The 21,831-nt window shown below is 43.9% G+C and overlaps 2 protein-coding genes across 13 annotated transcripts in view; both read right to left on the bottom strand.

Annotated features, from left to right (window-relative positions):
• Window positions 1–1,404: 1,404 nt before the first annotated feature.
• Window positions 1,405–13,041, bottom strand: Cox18 (cytochrome c oxidase assembly factor COX18). 4 transcript variants are annotated; one of them, XR_015636514.1, is made up of 6 exons: window positions 12,651–13,041; window positions 11,329–11,429; window positions 7,815–7,978; window positions 7,372–7,479; window positions 4,118–4,225; window positions 1,405–1,861 (listed from the first exon to the last, which is right to left on the bottom strand). XR_015636514.1 is itself a non-coding variant. In NM_001437046.1 (6 exon segments), coding segments are annotated over 6 exon segments (999 nt in total). In that variant the 5' UTR covers window positions 12,975–13,041; the 3' UTR covers window positions 1,405–1,684.
• Window positions 13,042–17,058: 4,017 nt separating this feature from the next.
• The window catches only part of Ankrd17 (ankyrin repeat domain 17), a 136,933-nt gene continuing 132,160 nt past the window's right edge, over window positions 17,059–21,831 (bottom strand). For all 9 annotated transcript variants that reach the window (NM_001401338.1, NM_001401339.1, XM_087582439.1 and 6 more), the window contains 3 exon segments: window positions 17,059–18,416; window positions 19,933–20,097; window positions 21,227–21,405. In NM_001401338.1, the coding sequence (NP_001388267.1) occupies window positions 18,357–18,416; window positions 19,933–20,097; window positions 21,227–21,405 (404 nt within the window). In that variant the 3' untranslated portion in view covers window positions 17,059–18,356.

Here is a 21,831-nt window from a genome sequence, read left to right as displayed (position 1 = left end):
TCAATTTACTATGGGTTTATCGAGATGTAGCATCATCATAAATGAAGTGTCATCTGTATAGCCAACTAGTGAACTCTTTGTATTCAGCTCAACAAACGGAGTTAGTGAACACTGAATCACTGTTCCTAAGGAACGTACAGGATTAGATTCTGGCAAGTTGCTGGCATCCCTGTCCATGTAATCCATGCTGGCTCAGTAACTGGAGCCCTCTGCCAATACCACCGTAATCTACGCACATACCCTTCCCCCTGAGGCACGTCACACGTTCCTTATACCTCGAAGCGCTGGAAGCTTCCACAGGACACTCGGTGCCATGTTAGAAAAGGCCAGTGAAATGGCTCAGTGGGTAGACACTGGCTGCCGAGGCTTACTTACAGCCTAAGTTTGATTCCGGGGAACCCACAGGAGGGAAGAGAAACGACTACTTCAAGTTGTCCTCATGGCATACGTGTCACATGTGCACACACATGTGCAGGCGCGCAAAATTAGAAAAAACAGAATTGAAGAAAAAGGGGAGACAAAGAACTGAGGAAAAAACAGCATCAGAACTGTGAAGGGAGCACACTCGGGAACCATGCCGAGCACTGGCCAGTTTGAATTCCGCTAATTTGTCAAGCGACTCGATTTCTTCCCAATGACCTTAAAAGTGCTAGGAATGTTGATCTGGGGAGGTGAATACATTTTATCATGAATGCAGATTTGCAAATATAAACATCTACAAAGTCAGGGTCCACTGTACCCAGCAATCAATGTCTTCCCTGTATCCGGGTAACTGCAGAGCGGCGCTGGCTACGCCAGGGAAGGTACCTGCACCTGCCTGGCGGCCTCTGGGTCCCTGGGCTTCCAGAATCAGCCCCTATGCTAATGTGAGGAAAATTCCTGTGGGATTTATTCCTGAATGCCACAACCACAACTGTCACCTTTCTGAATGCCACAAAGAGCTGAAGCTACAGTTTACATCACCCGTGAACTTTTCCCGATTAATCCAGAGAGCGCTCAAGCCTTCCATACTCGTTTCAGGTGACAGCTGATGTGTGGGTCCTCTGTGAGAGCAGCAAGTGCTCTTAACCACTAAGCCGCCTCGGTCCCCCACTAGATTACTTTTCTCTAACTTGTCAATTATGAAGGAACTACACAGGCTGCAAACAGACCTACAACTACCCTGCAATCCAAATAATAAGAATTATCTCTCTTGGGCTGGGGAGATGGCTAAAGGGCTCAGTGGCTGAGTTACCTCACTGGAGGGCTTGTGAGATGGCTCAGTGGTGAGTACACACTGCTTTCCTAGGGATCTGAGTTTGGATCCCAGCACACTTGCACACAGATGCACATACTCCACAACAACACACATAATTCATGTAAAACGAAATCTTTTTCTTAAAAAGACATTATCTTTCCAGAGACTTTAATTTATAAACCTTTATTTGTGGACAGTTGGGCACAGAGATTACACAGGATCTAATCCTGTTCTCAGCAAAACTATGATTTTTATGAACAAGGCCAGGCATCCTGTCTTATTTTTACACTCTTACAACTGAACATTTAGTTTTTAATACTAAATGTCAAATACATCCAAATTACATCTTTCCCACTGTGCTTCATGATATTTAAATAAAAGCTTCAAAATTCAGTGCATGAAGCTGACAGTGACATCTGTAATTTTTTCACGGAACTGGGAGCGAACTCATCGTTTTCTTGAAAGGAACTTGGCGCAAAAGGCAGCAGAGAGGTCTCTGTACGGGGTCTCCGAGTCTGACCTGCTTGGTGGTATCCGGCACAGCTGTCGGAAGCCAGGGGAGCGCAGCAGAAGGTTCTGAGAGAGGCCCATGAGGCTGGAGCACAGCCAGTAGAGAACAAGCGCCTAGAGAGAGCACATGGTCAGCACCGGTTCCTGTGTGGTCGAGGTTTGCAGTCAGTCGAAACCCCGGCATCTTGACAGCATGAGGACTCCACCAGATAAGAGGGCTGAGCACACAGAAGCAGGAAAGCAGGTGGATGGGGGTAGCCTGGGGGCGAGGCCACGTCCCTTGGCAATCTGACTGGACCTCACTTTCCCTAGTATGCATTGGCCTCCCATGATTCCCCAGTAACTAGTTTCTCTGTGTTATCAGGATGCATTTTTTTTTAGTTCTTCAAGACAGAGTTATCATCAACTTTCTTTTGTGATACAACCCAGGCTGGCACTTCAGACTAAGCCTGAAGCCTTTTTATGCACATATGTGCTTCCAACACATACATGGGTTTTGTAAACACATGTGTGTTTCAAGCTTTGCTTGAGCATCAGAAGGCAGTCAGGTCTGGATGAAGCTCTCCATGTCTGAGTCCTGTTCTCCATGCATCCTTTGGCTTTGTGTTACTCATTTCCTGTGCTTCAGTTTCCTACCTGTGAAGCGGGACAGCGGCTGTCCCCGTTCTGAGAGCATCTGTACAGAACGGTAAGCACAATACACCACCCACAGGGAGGGAGACCCCAAGGGCAGGCTAGCACTGCAGTTACGATCCATCGATCAGTATCTGAGCCAGCTGGAAAAGGGAGCCGCCTCAGGAGCAGTCAGTGGTTTAACTTCCCTCCCAAGCTTAGGCTCCTCTTTACTCAAGTGGGAGACTAACAGGACCTGCCTCGCTGTGCCACTGAGGGAAAATGAGGTAACATGCAAGGCACATTAAAACGAGCGCCTACGAATGGCAAGGTGACCAACCCAGATGATGAGGAGGCGATTCCTAGACCTCTACTGGTGGAAGGAGAGAACAGACTCAGGAGCCTGATCTGTGACATCCACACATGTGCCCTCCCTGCCATTTTCTGAGTAGCTGGGACAATGGCCACGCACCACCTTTAGCTCACACAGAATTGCCAAACGTTTTGCCCACCGCGTTTCTCAAGGCATCCAGATGGAACACTATAGGCTGCTAACCACATAATTCCTTCTGTTGCTAAGAAACAAAATCCTAATTTTGCTGGGTGTATGACATCCAAAAAACCACTATACTCACTTTCTAGGCTCTTAAATTAGATGTGACCAAACAAGACATGAGGACACTTCCTCAGTGACATCTACCAACGCTCCTCAGAAGGGCCATGTGTACCTGAAGCACCCCGCCAGCCGCAATGTAACTTGCTCTAGCAGCCACCATGACCACTGTGGCCTGAGGGGAGGTGTCAGAGGCACTGTGTGACGGAGCGGAAAGAAGCAGCAGGCTTCTTGCTGTCTTTGTGGAGCTGCTATACCATCTCTGCACTGGACCACTCTGGACCCCGCCAACCCCCGGGCCAGAGGATGGGTGCGTACGACACGGTTTCACATCTGTTGTAAACTCTGAGCCCGACCCTGGCATGCCCTGCTCTTGCTTCATCGGGGTTTTCTCCTGCCACTACTCTGGGGTGCACAGAATCATAAAGCAACACTCCCTGATGAGAGAATACTGTGCTACCCACCCTTTCATGCTCACAGTGTGAGGTCTGCTCCAACTCCGTGGAAGCTTATTCTGCACAGGTGCCAGACACCCACGTAAGCACCACCGTAATCTGCAGTTTTACACACGGGTCCACACGGCTGTGGATCCACTTCCACCTGCTGTCTAACCTTAACTGCCAGCAACTGAATTCAATTACCCGCTTCATGTTGGTGGAGTACAGATAAAAGGGACCCTGACACGGCTTCTGACAGCTTCTGAAGAATCTGTGGAAACTAGTAACAGACCAAAGTAATTGTAACAACAATCAATTGTTCTTCTATTTCTTTCAAATACTTGTTTGGTCTCAACAGAGACAAGGGAACAAAAGCGCAGCAATGCACAAGGTTAAGCAGTCCTCATGACTTCACCCAGACTTTGACAGTCTGCTCTTAAGTGCCACAGTCTGTGGAGCAGTCTTCATGGAGGTTGCTCCATGCATTACCTAGGAGGTGGGTAACCACCTGACTATGGAGGCGTTCTGTCAGACTAAAACAGAGGCAGGACAGCAGGGAGTGACAGGAGAGCGGGACACATCCACGGGGAAGGTGGTCAGTCCAGCAGTGCTCAGTGTCAGTTGGAGACACAATCCTTCTCAAGAGCAAGGGCAGGATGGCAGGCTGTGGAAGCTGCTCCTGGCCCCATGCCATGCTATGCTACTCACCGAGGGTACTGTGGCAGCCACTGGGACCATCAACACCGAGACGGCTCGAACAAAATTCGTAACATACATTTGAAAACGTGACTTCCCGATTTTTTGAAGAGCAAAAATCTGAAATAGAACACACTCACCATGATTACTAAAATATACATTAAATCAGACAAATTTTAAAATACACACTGAGGCCTAGGCTTTAAGGTGCTCCTATAATCCTAGCACTGGTAAATTGGCTTATGGATTTGTGAGACAGACTAGTGTTCTCTGATAGGGTTTCACTGTGTAGCCCTGACTAGCCTAGAACTCACTCAGCAGATTAGGATAGCCTCAAACATTGCATCTACTGGGATCACAGGTTGTACCACCATACTTTGTTAAAAGCTGATTTGCGACCAACCTCTGTCAGTACCTTTAAGAGCTGGCACTGTGTGTGGTTCAACGGCACAGCACTTGAAGGCAATAATTTCAACACCGATGAACTTGCCTAACGAACTGTCTGTCTCCAAGGCTGGGAACCAGACTTAAGCCTCAGCGCCTGTGAAGCAGGGGTCTGTGACTGCAGAGGCAGCCTGATGCTGCCGTGTTGATTTCAGGAGAGCCTGTCACTATGGAGGGATTCTCTTGGCTCAATTTCTAAGGATGAGATTATAGACAGGTGTGTCCACATCTGGCAGCTCTATATTCCCTGAGATTCATAATCGTACACAAGTTTTAACTTGTGCACCGCATTCCCTCCCTTAAATTGAAATAACCACAGTATAATTCTCACAGGGTTAGTTTGGATTAGGTAATTCGTGTCAACTGTTCAGCACTGCTAAGTTAGAGCTTTGTGTCAGCACTGACTAATTCATTTCAGTCTCTGTTCATCACTGCCGCCCACCTACCTACCCGTCACTGAACACACACCAGAGCCACTCCAAGTGTGCTTAAGGAAGAATATTTATACTGCACCCGATGTCTTTCCATAACAAAAGTTCACTGATGACTTCAGATGCCTTTTCTTAGAAACAAACAGCAACCGAAACGTGTATAAGTGTTTTCCCTACACACTACGCACTGCCTGTGTGACTGGTGCCAAGGACTGTGGGTAATGGAACATGCAACTGACAAAGCCTGTATTTTCCAGTATGTTTCTCTACTTTATACCAGCAAGGTGTTCGAACAGAAGGTAAAACCTGTTGTGAGCAGCCATGGGGGTGCAGGGAATTGAACCCATGACCTGTGCAAGGGCAGCAAGGGTTCACTACCAAGCTATTTCTCTAGCCCCATCTTTTGTTTTTTCAACAGGGATACACATATCCTCAGGGGGCTGAGTCCTGCATGGCCATTCGGAAGGGAAAGCAAGACACAGTTCCTGCCCTGGTGGAGAGCTAGCAGGGCATGGGCCTCCATGAGTACTGATGGTTGCTAGGCGCGAGGCTTGTTTGTTTAATAATGCACATATTTTTCATGTTCTTCCTTCTGGGAATGCTCTCCCTGTTAAGACTAATGACACCAAGATAATAAAGAACAGCATGACTCTAGGAAGTGAGAGTGTGTCTTTGTGATGCTGAGGTCTTCAGGACAGCCCTTAAGGCTGTGTGGGAAAGAACTCTGAAAACACAAGTTCAAAAATATATAAACAGGATTTCTCAGCTATGAAAAACATAAGGATGCAATATGAATTACATGAGAACCAGCTTGTCAGAAAGAGATTAAGGCACGAGATAAGCAGAGTGGTGATGGCAGGGCAAGATCCCACCCAGCCAGCTTATTGTCTGTGCTTGCAAAGGCAGACAGATCTCTGAACTCATTTGCCATGTTTAAAAAAGTGTACTTGCGGGGTTGGGGATTTAGCTCAGTGGTAGAGCGCTTGCCTAGGAAGCGCAAGGCCCTGGGTTCGGTCCCCAGCTCCGAAAAAAAGAACCAAAAAAAAAAAAAAAAAAGTGTACTTGCTGTCTTCTAAGAATCAGGTCATAAAACGCAGATCTATGGGATGGTCAGAGGGGAATCTGGGTAAACGACTGAACTGATACATAAATGAAAGACAGCAGAGCTGTCTAGGGAGCCATCTGGAGCAGAGTACAGAACTGTCCTCTTGTACCCAGGATTGACTTCAAGTTGTTTCTTCCTGGCTCTCAAACTCCCCTTCCTCAAGACCACCTCTCCCAGCTGAGGCTGGTCCCTGACTAGGGTAGCATGAACAGTTGAAAATGACCATGAATTTCTGACTGCTCTTACAGCCATGTATCACTATACCCAGTGTATTTGCTAATGAGATAGATCGATCCCTGAGCTTCATGAATGCTATACAAACATTCCATCAAACGAACTACATTCCTGGCTCCATGGCGCTAAACAAAATGTCTGCCACACAGAAGGAGAATATTACAATTCCCAGACAGTGCTCATTTGACATGAGGTTTGTGAGTATTTTCTTTTTTTTTTTTTTCCGGAGCTGGGGACCGAACCCAGGGCCTTGCGCTTCCTAGGCAAGCGCTCTACCACTGAGCTAAATCCCCATCCCCGAGTATTTTCAAAGTCTGAATTCTTTATAAAATTACAAGCATGTTTTCTGTGTACTGTTGAGTCAATCACTTCGAGAAACAGAAGAGTCAACTGAAAAATCCTGTATTTTCCAAGTATGTGTTTCTCCTAAGTCATTTATTAAGAGAATGGCAGTCAGTTACTTATGGTTCCCTACCAATAGATTTACATAATACACACACATATATACACACACACACAAAAACCCCACAATTTGACTGTGGAATTAAAACCAAACTGACTAGGCATTTCAATTCTTTTTCTTCTTTTCTTTTCTTTTTTGGAGACTGGTTTTCTCCTTGTAATCCTGGTTGTCCTGAAACTATCTGTGTACATGAGGGTAGCCCTGAGCTTTTGGGACTGCCTGCCTGTCTCCTGAGCACACTGGGACTGAGGGAGAGTAACCAGCGCACCCGGCTTTAAGTAACTATTCTTGTTCGTTCTTCGTGGTTCTCTGACATGGTCTTGTCATGCGGTCTGTGAGTTTGGGCTCCTCCTGTCTGTGTCCTGCCTGTTAGGGTTAGCGGTGAGCAGCTGTGCTTGGAGTAGTGCTCTTACTGTAACAATAAGGATCCTGACACCCGAGGACATAAAAGAACTGGCCCTTGTCAAGAGCTGATATGACATCAGAATTCACAGCTACGTCCACCAACAGAGCACACAGGAATGTGTGATGTCAGAATAGTAGCAGCAGAGCCTTAAGAGGCCAGCAACCCCCGATGTAAGCCACTGACCTCCACTATCAGTAAGTTGACAACACCAACAGAGACAGGCAGAATCCAGGTGGAATCCACTGCAGTGAGGTCAGGAAACCACAGGGTCCCGCCGGCAGCTAACTGGTCCTGAACAGAAATGCCTGCTGAAACAGTTGATACACAAAACTACACAGGATTCCTCAGAACAGCTGAAAGAAGTCAGGAACACACAAACCTAACAACCCCAGAGTGCCTCACTCAAACATCTGCGTTCTTTTTATTCAAGCTATTTATAGTTAATAGTTTTTTTTTGTTTTGTTTCATTTTCTCAAGTTTTTGTTCTCAACACAGACCGTTTACACTTAAGCCTCTGAATTCTGTGATAAAAGGAAGACAATTAATGGTAGTTACAAAAACTAGGATTGTTTTTCTACTAGGATGCCACATTGAAGAATTTGAGAGAAGAGGATTTCTATAGTTACCGTCTGAATGTGTGGCCCCTGTGCTAAGGTTCCGGAGGGCGACGGATATGAAGACCCACATTGGAAGCTGAACCCAGACTAGGACCGTGGCTTTGAAAGGATGGCAGTTGTCACGAACGTACAGCTCCGACACAAGTCTGCGAATGTTCTTCAGGTAAGTGAGTCTACGGGGAGGGGAGAAAGAGAGTGACACCCGACTGCTAGCAGAAGCTTCACCCGACAGTACAACACACCCTGTGTGTGGTGATGGCTGAAGGGTTGAACAGAGGTTTAAACTATGGTAACCAGTAGGGGACAGCCACTAAGCAGAAGGCACACAGCCTTTTACTGACACTGTCAGACTACAGCTTTAGTCTGTAATGATCTCTAGCCAATAAGGTTTTAACAATCATTTTATTTATCACAGTCTTTAACTGCTTGAAGCCAGGCTCTAGCTACATAGCCAGTTTAGTAAGGTGTGAGGGTTTGTATATGCTAGGCCCAGGGAGTGTCAGGATTAGAAGGTGTGGCCATGTTGGAGTAGGTGTGTCACTGTGGGTCAGGGCTTTAAGACCCTCATCCTAGCTACCTGGAAGCCAATATTCTGCTAGCAGCCTTCAGATGAAGATGTAGAACTCTCAGCTCCTCCTGCACCATGCCTGCCTAGAAGCTGCCATGCTCCCACCTTGATAATGGACTGAACCTCTGAACCTGTAAGCTGGCCACAATTAAATGCTGTCCTTTATAGGAGCTGCCTTGGTCGTGGTGTCTGTTCACAGCAGTAAAACCCTAACTGAGACACCTGAGCTACCTAGTGACCTCCTGTCAGATTGGGATTTCAAGACCAACAATATGTAACACAATTTTAACACAGATAATTCAGCTGAAAGCATATTTTACTTAACTCTGTAGTATGGGCAAATACCATTACCTGACTTCCTAACGAAGCTGTTGGTTCCTGCAGTGTGTACTCTGAGATTGTCAAAATGGCCTCCATTTTATTCTATCAACTATCCAACAAGGGGTATGTTAACCTGTTCACCATTTCAGATTCTTTTGCTTTTGAAAGGCAGAGTCTCACTGTGTAGTCCTGACTACCTGGCACTCACCATGCACCAAGCTGGCCCTGAATTCAGAGATCTGCCTGCCTCTGCTGCCCAAATGCAGCAAATTAAAACACCCAGACCAATTACTTCAGTAGTTGTTTTTTAAATTTTGCCTCAGACAGGTCAAGATGACCTTGAACTTTGATTTGACGCCCTCCCATCTTCCTACCACCAGGACTATGTGCTACCACACCCAACGGTTGCTTTTTGTCTTACTTTCTGGGTCACAGTCTTGAGGGACGATTATTGAGTTTTTTTGAGGCAGGGAGTGTAGCACTAGCCCAGAGCAGGCAGCCTCCAAGTCACAGCACTGACCTTCAATCTCTTATCACACACATTTAGTGCACGGTAGCCTTTACTTGACGTATTGAGTTTAATCAACTTGTAATATGCTGGACTAAGTCAGTACACACACGTTCTAGGCCCTTCTATTCTTTTCCTTTTATCTGTACTTTATTTCTCTACACACACCTGCACATTTCTGGTCCTTGAAACTTTTAGGTCATCCAACAAAATGGACCAGTGTAGCACAGGCAAGGTGCCATAAATGTCACCTTGCCAAGCATCTATAGCCCAAGCAGATGACTGACTACTTGCTGTTCCTGGGCCACTGCTGTTGCTCTCAGCTTTCTCTTTATAAAAATACCAGAACTCTAGGCTTCAGCTTCTGTGTGTGTCTCAGTCAGGGTTTCTATTCCTGCACAAACATCAGGACCAAGAAGTAAGTTGGGGAGGAAAGGGTTTATTCAGCTTACACTTCCACATTGCTGTTCATCACCAAAAGAAGTCAGGACTGGAACTCAAGCAGGTCAGGAAGCAGGAGCTGATGCAGAGGCCATGGAGGGATGTTTCTTACTGGCTTGCTTCCCCTGGCTTGCTCAGCTTGCTCTCTTATAGAATCTAAGACCACCAGCCCAGGGACGGCATCACTCACAATGGGCTGGGTCTTCCTATCTTGATCACTAATTGAGAAAATGCCTTACAGCAGGGTATCATGGAGGCATTTCCTCAAGGGAGGCTCCTTTCTCTGTGATAACTCCAGCTTGTGTCAAGTTGACACACAAAACTAGCCAGTACAATATGATAAATAAGGCTTTATGTTTCACGCACTAACACATATACTTTCTACTTCCTTCTCTGAGACAAGGTCTCAGTCTGTAGCCTGGATGGCCTGGGGGAGCTCGAGATTCATGTGTTGATTCAACTGTCTGACTACACTGTTTCCCTACATGTCAAGTTTTATGTGCACACATGGTTTGCATACATGTATTTAATTGCACCACATGAGCGCCTGGTGCCCTCAGAGGTCAGAAGGGGGTACTGGGTACTTCTAGGACTGAAGCTACAGACAGACATGAGCTACCATGTGAGTGCTGAGAATCAAGCCTGGGTCCTCTGGAAGAGCAATAAGTATTCTTTAGCCCAGACATGGAGACCAATGCTTTTAATCCCAACACTCAGAAGGCAAAGGCAGGCGAATCTCTGAATTCAAGGCCAGCCTGATCTACAAAGTGAGTTTCCAAACAGCCAGGGCTACACAGAGAAACCCTGTCTCAGAAGAAAACAACAGAGGACAAATAAACAAACAAAAGCAGTGCCCGCCCCTAACTACTGATCCAGCTCTTCAGGGCAATGTCAAGTGTTTATGAGCACCAATAAAGGCGACAAAGCTCACAGTAGATAGATTGCCAGGCGCCGTGGCGCATTACTGTAGAGATGACATTTGGAAGGAAGGAAGTGCAAGGCTAGCCTGAACTACACAGTCAAACCATTTCACACCAAAGACAATTTTAAAAAGGGGGTGGGGGGACGGCTGACCCATGAACACGGGACAGGACAGGGCAGGACCACACAGCAATTGACAACTACTCACTTGCCCAGCTCCCTTGACTTACCTCAAATCTTAATACGGTGTTTAGTTCACTGACTTTATCTGGCCATGGCTCTCTTTTCAGTGGCTCCCCAGAACCGAGGCCAGGTGTGGTATCACCTATGTGTAATCTAAGCACGTGGGAGATGGGGGTAGGCAGACCAGGAGTTCAAAGTCATTCCAGGGTACAGTTCCCTAAAGGGAATCCTGTTACACACACAAGCCTGTCACATTAGACATATAGAGCCAGGTACATTGGTTTGCACCTGTAATATCAGAGCTGAGAAGCTGAGGTGGGAGGACCACTCAGCTCTACAGGAGTTGGGATGACGCCTGTTTCTTCAATTCCATTCCAATGCATGAACAACCATGCTGCATAGTGATTAATATAAATAAGCCAATCAAAAGAACACCTAACCCTGTATTTACACTATATATACATATAGGTATGTATTTTTGTGTATGTGTACATACACACACACACACACACACACACACACACACACATACACACACACACACGAACTTTTTCCTGACTGCTGTCACAAAAGCTGCATACCTGGCCACTCTCTTGGACCAACCAAACTGACGTGCACAGACTGCAACTTCTTGGTTAAGGCGCTTGGCGATGTCTTTTATTTCTGGTTGCAAGTTTTCCACCTAACTAAAGGAAAAAGTTGTTTGATGAACACATAAAGGATCTCTACTGATAACCACTATAGTTACCTTCAGTCGTCAACTTGGCACATCCAGGAGAAAGGACCTCCTAGTCCTCCAAGTCCGCCCTCAGATCCGCCCACGGGGCCTTTATTTTTTGATTGCTGATTGACATGACAGAACCCAGGCCACTGTGCACCACCACCCCAGGCATACGAGCTTGTGCTGAATAGAAAGCCAGTAAGCAGCGTTCCTCCAAGGTTTCTGCTTCTGCTCCTGCTCAGCAGCCCCGCCATGATGGACTATGTAACCTATAAACCATATAATCCTTCTTCCTCCACTCAGCATTTGGTCAGGACAATCAAACTCACAATTCTATTCTTTCTCTGTTCTTTAGACTATGTGCAAATGTCATTTACTCATCACATTTGTAATCAGAAACATTTAATATCTAATAATTAGCTTGCTTAAAATATCTTTAGCCCCAAATCTAAATTCCTGTTGTACACCTATCTACGTGATCTTGGTAACCACACTGAGTTTAACCAACTGCAACTTCTTGGTCATGGGTGCCTAATTCTGGCTGTGCATAACCTCTGATTCCCAGTATGTACTAAACCTAACAGCACCTCCTCCATAGGATTTTGAGGAGTAAATAAAAGCTGCATCTTGGATTTTACTATTCCATCATTAGATTCCCCACTACAGAGAAAACAGCATTCCATGTTAACACCTCACTGTGACTGCTTCCTGGCAATCCTCTGTCACTCAAAGTACTTAAACCCATGACTTAATCTCACCTCCGGAGCAGCCCGGAGGGTAATGCTATACCAAATCCATTGAAAAGAGTTCCTAAAAGGCTAACTCGTCAGATAAGGGTAGTAGGTGGTAGGCCCACGGTTAAGAATCTAAGTTTGGAAACTGCTAACTTAGTGATACCCTCCTACTAATAAAGAGCAGTTAAAAAAAAAAAAGTGACAAACAATGCTGCAGGCACACCGTTAAACGTTTACGTCCCCAGTGTTACAGGCTCATCCATGCCATTTCTTCTGCATACTGGTCTCAACCAAAAGTTTGGGAAGCACTTGTATTTCGAATAAAGACTTGGTAGGTCGGGTCAGCAACCATCATTGAACATAAAATGCTAACTAAATTATTTTAGCAAAGACGCAGCCTCGATGGTTAACACAAGCAGACAGGCAGCACGGGACCATCACTCCTCACCTTAGCAAGGATGTAATGTTGATAGGCGGCCAGGGGCAGAGTGACAGCACCACGCAGGACAACGGTGCTGAGTAAGATGTTACCCCACCAAGGGAGGCCTGTGGTCTCCTGCGCGCTCAGCAGCATTTCCTCCGCCGCATGCACGGGCGCCGACGCTGCCAGGGCCTCATACCAGCCACCCGGAGAGGCCGCCGAAACCGACGCGGCCGCCCATACCGGAAGGGTTGGGAGCCGCGCGCTGCTCCAGGCGGGCAGTGATCCCGGTGCCCGGAGCTGCAAGGTGCGCAGCGACCGGAGCAACCCGGCACACGATCCGCATAGCATGGCTAGACACGACGGGCGGCAGGTCAGCGAGGAAGACACCTAGACCTTGGCCATCAGGAGGCTGAGCGCATGCGCCAGTCTGAGGCCCCGCCTTACCTACTCAGCCAAAGCGATGAAGTCCAGCGTCGCGCTAGAGATGACGTAGGCCCCGCCTTTCCCACGCGGCACAAAGCAGCTTGCGGTTCTGAAGACTCCTTTCCTTACTGGGGTGGAGCTCAGAGCAGGAACCGGAACTGCAGGGGGTAGGCGGGGCAAGCAAACTGCCTTGCTGTTGAGTTTCAGTTTCTAACCAAGGAAATTGTGGCTTGAGCACTTTTTGTGACCCGGCTGCTCCCGCCCAAGACGCGAATAGTTTGTAGCTCCGCTTCCTCCACGCACAGTTGAAACACCTACTTTGAGAGCAATGAGTGTTTCTGGCTCGCTCAGCGTTAGTCTGCGTCCTTTATACCCTAGGCACAGTTCTACCTTATAATAAGACTTAACTGTCTATCTGTCCTGGTTAACATTCTATATTCCTTTATAAATAGGAGAATGTAGAATGCCGAGTGGTGACTCACGCCTTTAATCCCAGCACTCGAGAGCCAGGGCTACCTAGTGAGATTGAAAGGAATCACCATCATGATAAGAAGCAGGAAAAAATACTATTATTCATTCTACAAAGTGAATTACCATCAACACAATTTTACTTCAGCGGGAGCACTGTTTTCTGGTTAAATGGACTGCACAGGGCATGCAAAAACAGTGAGTTTTTCACTTTTATGTTCCTGGCTACTGCAAATAATTGGGACAAGGAGTTTTCTTACAACGAAGCGCCCACACCTAGGGTAGGCCAAAGTGAATTGAGTGTTTAGAACCCCCCCCCCCCAAAAAAAAGGGAAAAAAATTAAAAAAAAAAATAGAAACCTCTCCCAGTAGATAAAGCCAAACGGTGGACAGCTACCAAAGCGATCGGGTAACTTATTTTCTGCAACTTGGGTAACCTGCCTTCAGCTCCCATACCACAACCCCCTTTTCTAAAACTCACCTATCTCTTGCCAACTTAAACTAGTAGTGCTCCCCACCCTCCTTCCTCAGAACTGGTAATATCCAGTTGGCCCTTCCAAAATGGCCTTAAGCCAGAGAAGTTCATTAAATAACAATTCCCGCAAGCTCCAACTTACCACATGGGACCCTAGAATCAATTCTCAACACTGGGAAAATAAGTGAATTTGTACTTGATTATAGTAAGCATAAACAATACTTTCACTCTGTAGAAATAAGCCCATTGTTAATAAATCTATTGTGTAAACCAAAATTTTCAAGCAATTACTGAAATTTTAACACAATGTTTTCTACAAGTACAGGTATCTGACCACCTCTTCTGATATCTCCAAGCACCTGTATTCATATAAGTCAAAGTAATGATAACAAATCAATTAAAAATCAAACCCATATACTGGAATGTGAACTAAACTTATTAATACTTATATAATGTTGCATATGAGCATGTGTAGTGTTATTAATAATGTACATGTGTTGGTAAATCTATCTCTAACCCTGAGGAGGAAACCCATGTGGGATCAGAGACCACTTGAAGATGCCAATCCTGTCCTTCTGGAAAGAGAATTCTAAGGATTGGATTAAGGTTATCAGGCACAGCTTTATGCTTTCCCCAAGCCCCCTTGAGATATAGGTCCTCAGTGTAGCACAGGCTACTCAAGAACTTACTCTATAATACAGGCTGACTTTGTACTCTGAGCAATCCCCATGTCCTAGTTCCAGAAGCAAAGGCAGGGTTGGAATTCAAGTCTGGGTCTCACTAGAGATCTTTTTCAAAACACCCAAAATTATAAGGGGCCACTGCCTGCAATAACCCTCTGAAACTTACTGTAACAAGGTATTTTTTTTGCAATTGTTTAAAAAAATTTTAGCATTTTATGTGAATCTAACATATATTTTATGTGCACTGCACCACTTGCCTACCTGGTGCCCTTGAAGGTTGGAAGAGGGCATCAGATCCCCTGGAACTGGAGTTATAGATGGTTGTGAGCCATTTGGGTGCTGGTTATCAAATCCTTCAGTATCCTCTGCAAGAGGACAAGTGCTCTTAACCCCTGACCAAATATCCAATCAGAACTTGCTGTCTATGTGAGAAAGCCAGGGGAAGTAGCCGTAAATCACGAATCATATTATCCCTAATATACATCACATTCAACATTGTGAATGTTTTGAATTGCACATTATAGTGTAAAATGATGTTATTAAGGCAAGTTAACAATCCTAACATGGCAAATTAACTTCGTATATTTATAACATTTCTCAGTATTTGCGGTCAACTTTTTTTAACTTTACTGTTATACAACTAATTTTCCTTCTCAACCTTTCATTTCTTTGAAGAGAGCCAACTAAGGGGGCTGGAGAGATGGCTTAGAGGTTAAGAGCACTTGGTACTCTTTCAAAGACAGCTAGGTATGCTTGAGGCCAGCCTGGCCTACCTATTCCATTTCCAGTCTAATATGTTTTTTTTTTTTTTTAAATAATGCTACAAGTTGAGGTCAACCTAAGTTACATAGCAAACTCAAGGAATGCATACCAGTCTTAGGCCTCCCCCTCCACACCAATGTCAACAGATGGTCCTAAATGGTTCTTACATTCGTCTTAGGATGGGATGAAAGCAAGCAGCACCGTTCAGTGGAATCCAGTGCTTAGCAGGCAGAGGCAGGAAGCTCCAGTGTTACACGCCAACCTCAGCTGGAATTATAAGCACCACAGGCATGTGCTAGGATTAACCAGCTTGACATATACTAGACATGCACTTTACTAATCATTCAAACCCTAAACCTCAACTTTTTTATTATAGAATATTAACACAATACTCAAGATTTTAGTATAGATTATGTCATTTTAGAGGGCTCTTTTTCCAAATAAGATTTCCAAACTGAGGAAGATTTAAGAAAATATGTATGAGGCAAATTACTTATACTTATGAAAAAGTATAAGAAATAACCCCTTGAAGTCAGATCTAGGTGTATTTTTCCCTTGGGGGGGGGGTTAGGAGAGGGTCTCACTATGTAGCCCTATTGGGCCTGGAACTCTATAGACCAGGCTGTCCTTGAACTCAGAGACCCTCCTGCCTCGCTCAGAGACATGCACCACCACTGGCACACTTGTTTTCTTTTTTGAGACAGGGTTTCTCTTTGTAGCCCTGGCTGCCCCTGGGATTTTAAGGGATATGCCAGCACAGCTATCTGTTAAGTCACTTCTTAAAAGGAAGCAAACTATGTAGTGGGCAGAGATAATCTGTAGGGGGGGAAGGGGAACTTTTTTATAGTTTAAATAAATAAAATGTTCTATAATACATCTGAAGTATAAAAATGTATTTGAAAATGTTTCTCGTACAAATTTCTACAACTGTGGCACTGTCCTCTCTCAGCCCAGAGATACAGGGCTCAAATCTATTTCCATGCTCCACATTCTAAAATGAGTAAAACACCCCACTTCCACCCTTCTTCCTTTATCAGTAAGACACTCATTAAGATTATGTGAACACTACTCACATGTGATAGCACTCCGAGTAGTGTCTGCTCTCCAACTCCATTATTTTAGTCAGAAAATAACTAGTTCTCTCAGAAAAGTATTGTGAGAAGGAAGAAGACAGAACTGTGGCAAAATTAAATACAAAATGTCAACATCACAGTTTTGTTATTTTGTGTGAGTAAAGTGCTTTTGAATTTTCTTTTAAGCTCACGGCTGTATTTATAGGCTACCTTCCTCCTAATCTGGGTGTACTACGCAGAGATAGAAACTAAATGTGCATCCACAGCATGTGAGGTACGCTGGGTGGTTTGAGAACTACTGTAAACTCTACTCCGGTTACTGCAGGATCATGTCACATCATACACTACGACAACCAATGAATGACATTATCAACCTCAGCTGGGGGTGCGTAAGCTTTCATTCAGGTTTTACTGTGAAAAGTTTGTCTAATTAAAAACCAAACTGATAGTATTTGACATGTCCTACGACAGCATTTCTCACATATAAACCATTTATATTTCAACCATGTGAGTACTTTTCCATAGGAGACAGGGCAGGACACATACTCTTCTTGTATACATTATTGTTTATTGTTTCAAGTGGATGGAATATATAATTCCCACTGAGTAATTTAGTGTGGCCCTGAATCACATATAAACAGGTTAAATGGAGATTTTAATTTATAATCTGTGTATTCATGGATTGACCATAAATCATTTTAAAAACAAACCCAAACACTCCTTTCTGAGTTGGCCCAAGTTAGCTGTTCATCCTTTTCACTTCTACCAACAAGTAGCAGAGAGCAAGGAGCCTTTCAAACTAAGACATAGATGCTGGAAACGGGAAAACTGCATGTTGACTCTCGCTGACCAGGAAGAGCCAATGTTAATAAGAATCAATAGTATCCAATATAAAATATGCTGAAATCTTTAAAAATAAACAATATATGCTGACTGAGAACTGTGGTGGCTTTTAAGTTGCTCAAAAGTCTGAAGTTTTCCGGTTAGAAGAGACCACTGGTGCCACTGAAGATGCTTCACATCAGTGCAGCAGCCACTACAGGAAAGGCTTTATACTACTGTGCACGAGAGTCTAACTACGGAGTCATCGTGGCAAAGAAAGTCCACACTGAAGAGATATGTGTGCGTGAGTTTGAAAAGTGTGACCAATTGAATAAAGACATGGAAAAGCCAGAAATTTCTTCTATCTGCCTTGCTACAAACAAACCCACTAGGGAGTACGCTGGGTGCTGCAGAGCTAACGTAGGGACATCCACTGATAATGCCCATCAGGTCACCTATGCTGAAATTATACAAGTAGAAAAGTGGTGCTTATTAATAGTTTAATGTATGAAGGAGACATCCAGGTTTCTGAGTATGAAGTACATATCTCACATGAGTTTAAGTCTACATGAAGTAGAGCCTCTAGACTGACAGACTGAAATTTACTTTCTGCTTAGCCTTTTCTGTTATGTAAACAATTGTACATTTATTTGCCATTCTAAAACTTCAGGATCAAGTTTACATAATTTTGCTAAATTTCCGTGTTTGCTCAGAAGCAGTTTACAGTACTAAAACCAACCAGCCAAAGAACAGCTTCAACAGAAAGTCATGTCCAAAGGAGAGGAGGGAAAGAAAGAAGAAAAATAAGAAAAAATGCTAACTAAGGTAAAAACGGATGATAATGGAGAATTGGCTGTCACAAATGTTCACAGAAAATAGGTCAGTTAGTAAGTTCTTCTGCAAAAAGCCTACACACTTCAGTCAAGCACATCAGTAGAATGATTTGGGAGCATAAAAATGTTTCTCGGCCACTTGTGACTTCCTCTGAATGAAAGGAATCTGCAGGCTGACAGGTTTGTCCTCATCAGCCAAGCTGGTTCATGTGCACACTGTTCATATGAGGTGCCCAGGGTCCGGTCCACACCTGCAAACACAGAGCATTTGTGTCACCAAATGCAAACCAGGCAGATTCTTAGGTTAAGATAATACTCGGAGAAACAAGCGTTTATGGACTAAGACAACGTAATCTATCTATTCAATCTTCAACATATATAGCCAGATTTGGTGAGACATTTACTCCTAATAAAAAAAAAAGGAATGTTCTGTTGTTCAGGCTCATCCTCATCTGGATAAGAAGTCTTAAGGACAGCTTGGGCTGCTTGAGACCTCTTGTCAAAGAACTGAAGAAAAACAAAAGGCAGAGCCTCAGTGGCTAAAAGCATAGAATGCTCTTGCAGAGGACTTAGCCTTGATCCCCAGAGTTCCATGGCACCTTTTAACGGTCTGTAATTCTAGTTCCAAGAACCTCTTCTGGGCTCCAATACATACATGCAGGTAAAACGCATGCATGCACACATGCACACTCACCTCTTTCATTTTCATTCTCTCTCTCTCTCTCTCTCTCTCTCTCTCTCTCTCTCTCTCTCACACACACACACACACACAAATTAGAAAAAAAGCTCTCACAAATTTGAATAAAAATCACTTAAAAACCTACTATTTCTGAACACTGGATAAATAATACATGGAATACCCAGGGGTTGGGGGTGGTGGTAAAAATAAAGAGCTGCAACACATTAGGAAATACTGGAGAAAACACAATAATGTTGAAGCCCTGACTGGGAATGAGTCTGGGAACTTGAGAATGGTAAGGTATGTCCTGTCACTAAACTACACCTTCTAGTTCCCAAATCTTTTCTCCTTGCTTCCCTTTTCTTTTTGAAACCCTAATAAGAGGTGATGCTCAAACAATTTTAAAACTATTTAACAACATAAAGATTGCTGTGAAACGACAATTATTCAGAGGTACTGAATATACACCAAAGTAACGTAAGCATCAGACATGTATGGTTCCTTATTCCTATTGTCCCAGGACCTAGGAGGCTAAAGCAGTTGTACCTTAAGTTTGGGGTCAGCCTGGGGTACCTAGTGAGTGTCGGACAAGACACAGCAAGATACATCCTGCCCCAAAACAAGTATATAATCATTATTCTAGGTTTTCATATACTGTAAAGCTCTTAACAAAGGAGCAAATTGTAATGTTAATTATTTTACAATGAAGATCACTTTGCATCTTACTATTTTGTTTTTGAAAACAGGGCCTTACTATGTAGCCCTAGATGGCCTGGAACTCTCGATGTAAACCAGGCTAACCCATAACTTACGAAGATCCACCTGTTGAGATTAAAGGTGCACTATCATGGCCAGCTATGTAATTAAATTCTTCTACATACCACTTCCTACAGAATAAAATATAAAAACTTCCTATGATTACTTTCACAACGGTAACATTTTACAAAGATTTCTGATGCCCTTCAGCTATAGTCATTGTCCTCGGCTGGCTGCATTCATTGAGCTCTAAAGCTACCATGCTTTTCCTAAGTCTATTCGCTTCATTCTGTAAGCACGTAAGCGACTGCTTGCTAAATCATCAGCCTTACCGTTTGAGGACCATTGTTTTCTGTGGAACTTGAAACCATCTTTATCAGTGAATTCCAAGAAGGGTCTGCAGAGTGAGGGCCATTAAATATGGGTCCTCCAGCACCATCAGGGATAGGTGCTACCGGAGGAAGCATTGCATTCCCATATACAGAAAAAGGCATACTCTTAAAGAAAGGGGATAGAGAGAGAGAGGTTAACATCCAAATCACTATATTTTTTTTTTCATAGACTCCTACCTCTGATAAACAGTCTTATAAGGACTATGTGGAGAGAACTTTGTCACAGAAAACAAAGTGGCATTTGAGAGGCAAAGGTAGTCTGGGTTACAAAGTGAGTTTCAGGCCAGCCAGAGATACACACATACCCCATGAAAAAACGAAAACCAAAAAACAACAACAAAAAAAACAGAAACTAAACAAAAATAATCAAAAGAGCCAAAAGCCCTAAAACTGGTTTTAAAGCCTCATTTGACTTTATGAATTTATAGGTTATTCACAGAAGCTAAAAATTACTCTCTGATATAAACTTATTTAGCTAGACATGGTGACCAAGGCCTTTTACCCCAATATCCAGGAGGCAGAAGCAGGTGAACTCTGTGAGTTGGGCCAGTCTGGTCTGCACAGAGTTCTAAAGCTACCTGTTGAGACCCTGTCTCACAATCAAAAATCTCACAAACAAAATAAAAACCAAGTAGAAAGTAAGCCCTAGCCTCTCATAAAGGGTTCTATGTGGGCTGGAGAGATGGCTTAACACAGTGTTTGCTGCTCTTGCAAAATACCCAAGTTCAGTTCTTAGCTCCTATTTTTGATGGCTCTTGGTTTCCTGTAATTCTCGCTCCAACCAACAATGCCTTCTTGGCCTCGGTGGGCATCTGCATTTATGTGCACATATATATTCACATGTACACATAAGTAAAAACAAAAGTCTAAGAAAACGGGTTGGGGATTTAGCTCAGTGGTAGAGCGCTTGCCTAGGAAGCGCAAGGCCCTGGGTTCGGTCCCCAGCTCCCCAGCTCCGAACAAAAGAACCAAAAAAAAAAAAAAAAAAAAAAAAAAAAAGTCTAAGAAAACAAAATAAACAACATACCCCAACCAAAACAAATAAAGGACTGCTGAAATAAGAATCCGGTAAATGGCTGGACAGACTCTTAGCCAGTCTGTCCTGTCAAGTCCCAGAGGACTTCAAAGCTTATGCACTTAGACATGAAAGATGACCAGGAATAAACAAGAACAAACAAACCACAAGCAAACAAAAAAATATTTTTGTAATAGCAAAAATATGTATTTAAATTACCCCAAGTTTAGGAAAGTCCATGTATCCTGCAGGAACATGCTGATGGAATGTACCAGAAGGAGTTACAATTCCTGTACTATCTCGCTCCATTGCTTGATGCTGTGAAAACACTCCTGGGTCAGACATTGGCCTGTGAATCATGGGATTTCCCATCCCAGGGTTACACCAGTCCACTTTGTCTGAGAGAAAAGAAAGCCAGAAACAAAAGTTGATAACATTCAAAATCAAGACACAGTAAAAAAAAAAAAAAACAAAAAAAACAAAAAACAAACAAACAAAAAGCACTTTATAATTCCTATTTTAACTATACCAAATTGTGAATTCTTTCAAAATATTCTATTTTTGTTATATTTACAACAATACTTCCACATTGCTTAGTGAACAGTATAATAAAACACAACAAAAAAATTCCACATCCTTAGAAAAGCCTGGTGTAGTAAATCCGTGGGATTGCTTTTCTCACAGTAAGTCTGTGGGAAGAACTACAAGCCAGCTAAGAGCTGTGAGTGTCTCAGCACTGGTGTATCCTACAGATCTCTTAGAGACGGATATGACATAAACTCATCCTCAGTGAGTGAAGGAGAGGAGGAGGGAAGTGAGTAAAC

Source organism: Rattus norvegicus, chromosome 14 (assembly GCF_021556685.1).
Source record: "Rattus norvegicus strain SHRSP/BbbUtx chromosome 14, alternate assembly SHRSP_T2T, whole genome shotgun sequence".
NCBI lineage: Eukaryota > Metazoa > Chordata > Mammalia > Rodentia > Muridae > Rattus > Rattus norvegicus.
This window is presented reverse-complemented; position numbering and strand designations above follow the sequence as displayed.